General features: G+C 37.7%; 1 protein-coding gene across 2 annotated transcripts in view; it reads left to right on the plus strand.

Annotated features, from left to right (window-relative positions):
* Positions 1-9,222, plus strand: part of SCAF4 (SR-related CTD associated factor 4) — a 75,544-nt gene extending 66,322 nt beyond the window's left edge. For both annotated transcript variants that reach the window (XM_074970787.1, XM_074970795.1), the window contains exon 20: positions 6,894-9,222. In XM_074970787.1, the coding sequence (XP_074826888.1) occupies positions 6,894-7,729 (836 nt within the window). In that variant the 3' untranslated portion in view covers positions 7,730-9,222. The remainder of the gene's footprint in view (positions 1-6,893) is intronic.
* Positions 9,223-10,055: the final 833 nt, after the last annotated feature.

The raw sequence follows: 10,055 nt of genomic DNA on the forward strand, positions 1-10,055 counted from the left end.
GCATCAAACACGTTTGACAATAGAACCTTTCATTCTTGAATATGGGGTGTAGCTATTTGGATAGACATTGACAAATTCCACATGAAGCCCTGTCCAGCTTCTCCTGGGCCATGAGGTGGGCCTTCAGAATTGAGAGAAGTGGGGAAGCAAATAGATGGAAAGATTTTCAGATCTTTCAAGAGCATCATGAAGGTCCATCTGAGGAACTAGGGGTGATCTGGGAGGCGGGGGGAAGAAGGAGGAAATGATCTTCAATGATGAGGAGGACAACATAGAAGAACATATCTCAGCCAGCTGAACTTAAGGAAAGAGGATTGTTCTGACAAGATGGTCATAAAAGTCTAACCCTAATAATCTTGCCTGGGAATACTTTAAATGTAATCTGTATAAAGGCAGGGTCTTTCTTCTAATATTTTTGTAACTTAAAATGAAGCTTATTTATCTGTTTGGTTTATAAAAAACATGTATTATTGTATATAGAGTTCTAAATGGATTAATTACTGTAAGTTTCCTTATGCTGTTTTACAGTGATGTCATAGCTATGTTTTGTTCTGTCATCCCAGTCACCTTGGATGTTCACATCTGCAGTGTAGTTCCCTTCTCAACAGACACAGTTTGGTTCTGATTAACTTTATAGTCACATTGTGTCTGAACTTTTTGTACGACATTAATTCCTGAAAGGACCCTTTTGTGCACTGAGAGTCTCTATAATGATTTGAACTACCTGAAGATCTTTGGCCGTAACATTATACTTAACCAAATAATTCACCTTCAGATGCACAGTTTATTTCATGTAGAAGATACAAAAAAGTAATCTTGGAAGAAAAATTGATACACAGCCCTAATTCTAGTAGCACTGTGTCATTGTACCGCTGTGTTCAAGTGCTGATAACTCAGCTTTAAAATGAAAAAATACATTTTTTGGTGTGATATCTACATCTGAGAGCAGTTTTTAATAACAACGTTAACAACCAACCACATTTAATATAAATTCTCCAGTTTAAAACACGCATGACTCTTTAGCCAATACAGTTGCTAAAGTGGCTAAATATTTCCACCTTTTCAAAGGATCTTTTTTGGCATGGAACATCCGAAGCACTGGTCACTTAATGTTGGGGAAATAAAGTTTTTTAAAGTTTTACAGCCATGTCAGGGTAGCTTTAATTCAGTGGATGCTCCTGATCACATTTACTTTCATTATAGTATTCTCAATCTGAGCAAGACTGTAGAAACACAACTTCACTTTGATGTCTTTGGTCTCATCCAAATTGTTCATAACATAACTTGGGTTGTGGTGTCATAAATTCTCATATGCAAAGCAGATTTTTAGATCCTGCCAGAGATCATTGATCTGCCTCCTGAAAGAAGTGGTGGCCTTGACTCACTAGGTGGTACTTTATTATTGAACAAATGCTCTAACTTTAGTAGGCATGTCACTATTGAAAATACCTTTGAGATGGATGTTAAAAGGCTCTGACCTGGGTGTTTTTATGCTAATTAAGATACTGTGTCACACTTGGTACAAGTAGAAATGTTCTGGTGACCTATCAAAATTCCAACTCTGGCACTTGCATTCTAGCCTAAAATAAATTGCCTCCTGTTTCCATTGAGTTTGCTATAATCAACTTCCTGATAATATCAAATGTGTGGTGCATATCTCTTCTCTCACCTTCTGACAGCCTTCAGTGAGGTGTCTGCCTATTAGTGTAATCTATGTTAATAGAGAAAAATAAAGTAAAACACTCTGAGAAAAGATGACTCTATTTTGAGCTAAATAGCAGCAGTGAATGTGTATTACAAAGCGGCAATGAGGAGAGGAAGTCTGTGGACTATTTTTAAAATTTACACTGTGCTCGTGACATAACTGTACTGCTAGGCTTTTTTTGTGAGAACTCATTGTTACAAAAATACAATAAACATTTTATTTTTCCCCTTAATGTAGTAGCAATACCAACTCTCAATACAAGTGACCAAATGAGAAGTATACTAGAATCATAGAATATTAGGGTTTGAAGAGACCTCAGGAGGTCATCTAGTCCAATTCCCTGCTCAAAGCAGGACCAACACCAACTAAATCATCCCAGGCAGGGCTTTGTCAAGCCTGACCTTAAAAACCTCTAAGGATGGAGATTCCACCACCTCCCTAGGTAACCCATTCCAGTAAAGGAGGGAGAGTTCTCAAAAACCATTCCTGTAATTGAACTCTACCTTAAATCAGTCACATGACATGCTTTGATTTTACTAACAAATGTTTTATAAAATCAATAACATAATTTATATATTGGTAGCCAAAGCTTGATACAATAACCAAGATTTGAAAAAAAGATGCCTAAAATTAGGGTCCGAAATTTGTATTTGGGCACTTAAATAAGTACCATGATTTTCAAAAGTGCTGAACATTCAGCGACTCCCATTGGCTTCTGGGAAAGCTGTTGAGTGCTTGGCACTATAGAAAATCAGGCCAGTTATTTTGGTGCCGAAATATGGATTTACAGCCTAAGTTTAGACATACAGGCTTCTTTTAATCTTGGCCTATGTTAATGGAGGCGATAGAAAACTGAGAGAAACAAAACTTCTTGATTTCAGACATGGACTCAATCTTGAAAACACAAGAAACTATGTGAAGTGAAATTGTGTGTACAATTATAACAAAGGAAATAGTGACTTTGGGAGGAAATGACTAAGTTACATCATTTAGAAATTTTTGCTATGCAGCATCATTTTCAAGGATTTCATGACAGTATTTAACTTTCCAATTTTATGGGGAGCAGTGTTAAGATCTTATCAGAGGTTTGCAGTGCAAAATCTGATAGTTTTTGGAAATTAAACATTTTGAAATCTTAGCAGCAGCCTCCATCTTAAACATTTGACCTGCTGATGGCCTACCAACGTCCCAGAATTTTGAATCTCAGTATTTGTATGTCATCCTAACAGATCTCCAGAAGAGGGTGTGTTTTGGAACAAAAATGGATAAAGTTACACTGGACTTTGGACTGAATATTGTCCAGAATTTGGTTTTTAAAACAAATTGTAATATTTTTCAGCTACTTCAGAGTTACAAATGCTAAACCTGCCAAAAAGAAACGTGGATTTGTACAAACTGCTGGGAGGAGATGAACGGAAGTGGAATTACATTGGCCTAGAAATCTAGCTTTATCATTCATTACAAGTATATTAAAAATTGCTATATTAACTGCTTTAATGTATTATACCTGACAAACCATGGACTAAAGCTGCTTATACAAAACAAGGCAATTACAGCATTTTGAGGCATAGCTCATCTATGAATGAAGTCGAGTATCACAATAGCAGCTTTTGACACTACGTGTAACACTACTTCAGAGAGGCAACATCCATATTTCTTGTTGAAAATGGTTGCAGAACATATTTCAAATACATTTTATTGCTGAGCTCTTTGTGTTGTACACTTTTAAAAGCTCCTATCACCTTAGTATATATTGCTGGTAAAAGCTGTGGAGGCGATTAATATTTTTTTGTCCATATGTGTTGCATGAATGACACCTGACTCCTCACATATTCCTCATATAATAATGGCAATTAATGTCTGTTATGAGTACAAGCCATGTTCTAGCTAAGAGGTGCAAGATGAAGCATGTAGTAAACCCATCTGGAGAGTTAGAAATAATTATATGTAACTTAAATCAATTATTAACAAAAAATTTACAATAAATTTGTGTGGTTAAGATGTGATTTTTTCACCATTGTCCATAGTCATGGGTGGGCAAGTAGATCTTATTCCAGGGCAGGTAAATTTTCATGACTACTCTACACAATTACTGGTGGACACTTTTTAGTGTGGGTGGGTTTTGTTTTTTGTTTTTTTTTAACTCTCATGTTGCTTAGAAGGTCAAATGTCTAGTGGGAGCTTTGGTGCTTCACTTCACATTTGCAGATAAACAGTTTGACATTGAAATCCTGTTTCTACCCTAAAGGATTACAAAGTAAATTATACCAAAAGTTGCATGTACAATCAGAGTAGTGTTTTAGTTTTTATTTAGTACTTGTCAGTAAATTTAGATATGTAATTTATGGACTTTGGGCTTAGAGTAAAATTGTCTAATGCTTGAGTCAATTCAGTAAAGAAATTCTGTAGCCTAACCTTGTATGGTGCAAGGCTAAAAAATCCGAGATGCTTCACTTACAGTGAAATCTATTCAACTACGCTGGGATGATGAGCTGGTCCAATCTGGAAAGAAAGGAACGTGCTGACCATTTTATGTTCTTATGGCGTGAGAAGACTGGGGGTGGGATAGACACCACTGCATTTTCAGTGTGCAGAGGATGAGAAATTAATGAGCAACCAACACTTCAAAATGGAATTAAAATTTTTCTTGTCATATTAATGTTTCTAAAGTTTGTTTCAATGTACTCTCATCTATCCTATGCCAAATATAAACCCAAGGCATCTACCTGCCTTTTTAAATTCATTACATCACCGATTTAGGTCGGGTTTTTATTTGTCACATTTATTCTCTATGCGGTAACTTTGCCTCACAGTATAAACGACCAACCTTAGACTACACAGAGACACTGGTTTTATGGCTCATTACAATAATTTGTCGCATACACTACTGCCTGCTAACCCTTAATTGCGCACTTCATTTTAAGTGGTCCTGAAGAAGAGCTTAGTGAAACTCAAAAGCTTGTCCCTTCCACCAACAGACATTGGTCCAATAAAAGATATTACCTCACCTACTTTGACTCTCAGGCATTCTTTGACATTTAAGAAGAGTAAAATATATATTAGCATGCATTGACTATGTGTTGAGCATTGTACGAATATGAGAAAATGGAGTCTCATGAGCTTACAGTTTGTTCATAGAAACAGTAAACCAGATCATAATAGGCACAACTACAAGAATGATATGGTGAAGAAGTTATCAAAATACCCTTCTTTGGGAGACAAAAAAAAAAAAAAACACAAATCAAGCTAGCTTTTACTGGTGGATTCTTTAGCAAGAATGTCACATTTGAAACTGTAGTTAAAATATCTGGTTGGAGAGGAAGGCAAGAAGATGGATGACCGTATCATGGACCAGTATAAGAGCCGGCCTCTTTATCATTCCCGCAAGTAGACTCTTGCTATCTAGAGCCTTTAATATCCATGCTATAAGCAAGGAAGATGCCATAGTGCTAGGTGTCAGAGATGGATGACCCTAGTCCTAAGGAATGTAATCTAAATTTAGTTACCACAGCTGGAAACAAGACTGTGGATACTGTGAGATGAGATTGTTCTTGGGAGAGCATTACACACTACTGATTGTTAAATATGTCATGTTTACCTGGGGAATGGGGACAGGACTAAATATAGTCAGATTCACACTGAATTGAGTAGATACTGTAGCTGAAATGGAGTTGAGGGATGTGAAACGGGGAAGAGGTCACTTGATGTGTCTTTTCCCCCTCTGCTCGCAACCGTGGCTTTAAAATTCAGGCTGCCTGTAGTGGTATTCTAAAAACGTAATACCTGGCTTTTGGGTAAGGTTTCTGATTGTTTCCCTGCCCTGGAAGAGAAGTCTCAAACCATCTATAGGTTGCGTTGTTAGCTTTCTGTTCACTTCCTCTAACTTTCCTGTGACAGTTTTATGAATAAAACCTATTATCTTCATGATAAAAGTTTAAAAACGAAATAGTTAATGAGACCAATTAAGATCAATTTACATGTGTTATGCTGAATGAAATCCTGCCAATATTCTGGTTAAAGTTGAGTCCTGGAGGTTCCTTTCCCTTGAAGTAAAAGCATTCTTGTAAAATGTCTACTCCTTTTTGTGTGTGTATCAGTTTCTAGCTGGAAAGAAGTATTTTCAGACAAGCTTCTTAATGAGCAGAAAACAGAAGTGACTGAAATGAGTTATAGAGCTGGGTTTCTAGATATATTATAAAAGCTAAATAACGGGCCGGCCATGTTGTTATCTGTAAACAAAGGGAACTGTGCAAGATAAACTCCCATAGTACATGTTTCAAATACTTGGCTGTTACTGTTTTTGCAGTCTGCTCTTTGAGTTTTGGACTCCCAGGTACGGAGCGTTTTGGTGTAAACAAGCTCAGGACTGAGCCTGCCAGAGTGGGGTGTTCTCAAGTTTCATACTTTTCCCTTATATCTGATCACAGCATTCAAATAGAGCCCATATTTAAGAATGAAAAACAGTTGACCAAGACTGCTATAATTTAAAAGTTAAAATTTGGCTAACACTTGGCAGTTGCCACCTTAAAGAACAAAGTAAAGTGAATTGTGTCTAATCTCATCTGCTGCCCAGGCCGCCAGTTCTGGCCACACCCCCATCCCAGGAAGTTATTCTGTACCTGCTGCCCCTCCCCCATTCAGAGACTCTCCCTCCTGCCTAAATTCTAATCCTACCTATTTTCAGTTGGGTAATAAGTTAACTTTTCTCCTGCTACTTTAACTACAGTTTGCAGGCTGGCTAGTGGGGAAGGTGTTGAAGCAGTTGTGAAATATGTGGAATATAAATTGCTAGGAAGTTGGAGGTGTGGCCAGAGCAGTGCAGGGCGGTGGGGATAAACAGCCCACTTCAGTCTCTCTCCTGGTCAGTAGCAGCTGCCAGACTTTGAAGGTAGACGACCGTATGAAAAACAAAAATACTATTTAGTATTAACTATTTTAGTGCAAATGTATCTACACAACCTCGGTTTAAAAAATGGTGTTTTCTTTTACAGTGTTCGGTATATGGCAGATGTGTATTTATGAGACAAACTACAAAGAGTAAATAAAATTCAAATACTATGAAAGCAGTTCTGATTTGTCCAGACTTCCTAACCCTACTGTTTTTCATAAGCTTTATGGGGGTAACTTTCATAAGAGATTCTGAGGTTATGGTCTTTTTATAACTGATTAACTTTTTTTTGGTTTGCAGGTACTCCAGGGGTTACACCACCGGCTCCTGTGATCGGGCTACAGGCACCATCTACTGGCCTCCTTGGTGCACGGCCTGGTTTAATACCACTCCAGCGACCTCCAGGAATGCCACCACCTCATCTACAACGGTTTCCCTTGATGCCACCTCGGCACATGCCTCCCCATATGTTGCACAGAGGTCCACCCCCAGGACCAGGGAGCTTTGGAATGCCTCCACCACATGGAATGAAAAACCCTTTTCCACCACCTGGCCACTTTGTCAGGCCTGGTGGGATACCAGGAGTTGGAGGACCAAGTGGGCCTGAAGATAATAGAGATGGAAGGCAGTTTAGGAATGATAGGCAGACATTCACTCCTAATAGAGACCAGGAAAGGTTTGGAAGGAGGTCTTTTGGAAACCGGGTAGAAAATGAGCGTGAGCGCTATGCTAACCGCAATGATGATAGAGATCATGAGCGACTTGGTAATCGCGAAAGGAGAGAATGGGGAAGAAGAAGCCCTGAACGTGATAGACATAGAGACTTGGAGGAGAGAAATAGACGGTCCAGTGGACACCGAGACAGAGAGAGAGATTCTAGAGATAGGGAGTCTCGTAGAGACAAGGAAGAAAATCGAGGAAAGGAAAAACCTGAGCTGACAGACAGGGCAGATGGTGACAAAAACCATGAATCTCATAGTGGCAAAGTGGAAAATGCAGACATTGTTTCAGAACTTAATAAAGGGGAGTCTGAACCTACAGGTATAAAACCTGATGAAGAGTTAACATCTGAGGCTACCTCATCTGTTGAGCAAGCCGAAAAGGATACCGGCTCAGTTGTAGAGGCTCCTCGCTAGAGACTGGAATTTGTCAAAAACGTGACAGTGACATTTAATGGAGTGTAGAGCTTTAGAGTTGTACAGTACTGCTGTATTATATTTGCTTCTGCTATACCACAGCCCCTCAGTAGTTTGTGGGGAATTGTAAGCAATTTGATTGCTTCCCTTCTATTTAAAATAGCATCAACATAACACAAAATACTGAAGATATGAATATTACCCATTTTTGCTGTAACTTTTTTAAAGTTTTGACTTTAAAAAGTTTACAAATCAGAAGTAGAAGTGCTTTCTATTTTTTTTTTTTTTTAATTTAAGAAAAGGTAACGGTGAAAGCTCCTCAAAACAATAGGGATGTGTTTTTAATAAACTCTATTTTCGTAACAAACTTTAACGTGTGCTATTCTTCCTACACTGCACTGAAGTGGAAAAGGATTGTTCAACATCTTAAAGTTTGAACTGTTAATGCTGTACTGGAGTCTAAATTAGACTGTTTTGTTTATAATTGTTAAAAAGAAATACATCTGTTTGTGTAGCTATTCACAAAAGCAAATTTTTATTTGTAATAGTTATTTTGATTTTTAGATTGCTGCATTTTAATGATCTACTTGACCATACTAGGTAAAGGTTAGTGGTTTTAAAATGTTATTTGAAGAGGTAATTGTTTAAGTGTTTTGCAATGCAATCAAGGTTTTATTTTTTCTCCAATTGGTTCTATAATAAATGTTGCCCTAATTAACCTTTAAAAATACTTACTGACAAAGCAGGCCACTTCAGAAAGTCTGCTCTGCTTGTAATGTTATATTAAGATTGTGTGTGGTGGGCTGGGGAAGCACCAGTTCAGCATCTTTTGTACTTGTAATTCATTAATGCTTTTTGGAAAGGGGGGTGGGAGAGAAATCAGAGACACCAAATCACCAATTTAAAATGCTAACCTATTTTTTTTAAGTGGGGATGGGAAGTGGTGGTGGGGATATTCAAGGATTTTTTTTAAAATGCTGTCTGTTCCTTCACACAAGTCTAGCCAATTACTATTGTTTGTTTATATTAAAATTGCCTATCTCCTGTACTCTAGCAAGAGGTAAGCTTAAACTTTTTGCCCATGTGGTGGTGTAACTATCAAACTACCCATTCCTGTATTTGTGGAAGTTTAACTGTTCTTTCTCCATCTGACAAATTATTTTTTGTAAAATAAACTACAACAGGGCAAGTACTAATTCTAATAGCCCTTCTGCTGCAAACAGTAATCTGAACCAAATCCCGAAGAATTCTGCATCTGGAAGCTCTTTCTCCTTGATTACCCTGTGCACAAAAAAAATGAGGCTTATGTTACACAGAGGTTCATCTGAAGCCTGTTACAGTATAAAATGTAGTGGAAAAAATTGTATGACTTGTCCATGTTCAAATGTTTTTCCCCTGGGGGTAGATGTGCTCTGCATTTTAAAGTTGATTTTTCTTAAGTGAAGGGCAGCTGCTTTCTTACATCAATACTTTTTCATAGCTGGGATTTTTTGGGAGGGAGGTAACAGTAGGGGGAGGATGGGGGGGGAAGAGGACATATATTTTTGTTCTTGCAATAGCAGAATAAAGAGAAAAAAACTGTTTACATACTTGCAGTGAACTCAAATTCCATGTGTTAAAATTTGTGTATCTAATGTTTGTTCTGTGGTGGGCCACTGGACTGCACCTTTTTTAATATATAACAGGTATTTGTCCAAGTTTAAAACTGTCTTAGTAACAACTGTCATAATTCTATAAGGGAGGGAGGTCTTTTGATAAAATGTATCCACTCAAAGCCATGGAAACAAGCATTTATGTACTATAGGTTGAGAGTCACCCTACACTTCCACCATCTCCATTTAGAAATCAGATTTTCAGTCAACTTCTTAGATGGTTTGCAATGCCATTTTTTAATGCCCTGTATGCAATTTTTTACACACTAAAGGTAAATATGGTTTGTGTGGCACTAACATTGTGAAATAGTGCATAGTTGGGGCTAGCCTACTTTCATTAATATTTAACTGCTTCCAGTTTTCAGCTAACCTTTGAATTCTCCCTGAGGATGCCTGTAAGGTTACACTTAAATCTGTGCAACCAGGCATTGCTGAACTTTTTCTTTTCATGAACTCAAGCAACTGGAAAGGAGTATTTTGATAGTAAATGGAACCTGTACCTACTAGTCCTCCCTTTCCATATATACTATTCTGTTTGGTCACTTCACCTGAATATTTAATTATAGTGTAGAATTTTGTTTTGAAAGTAAATATCTGGCCCAGTTGTGCATAAGGCAGTTACTCTATAAAAAGTAGGCTAGCCTGTAGTGAGATGTGCTGGGCAAGTTTCCCTG

Source organism: Natator depressus, chromosome 1, assembly GCF_965152275.1.
Source record: "Natator depressus isolate rNatDep1 chromosome 1, rNatDep2.hap1, whole genome shotgun sequence".
NCBI lineage: Eukaryota > Metazoa > Chordata > Testudines > Cheloniidae > Natator > Natator depressus.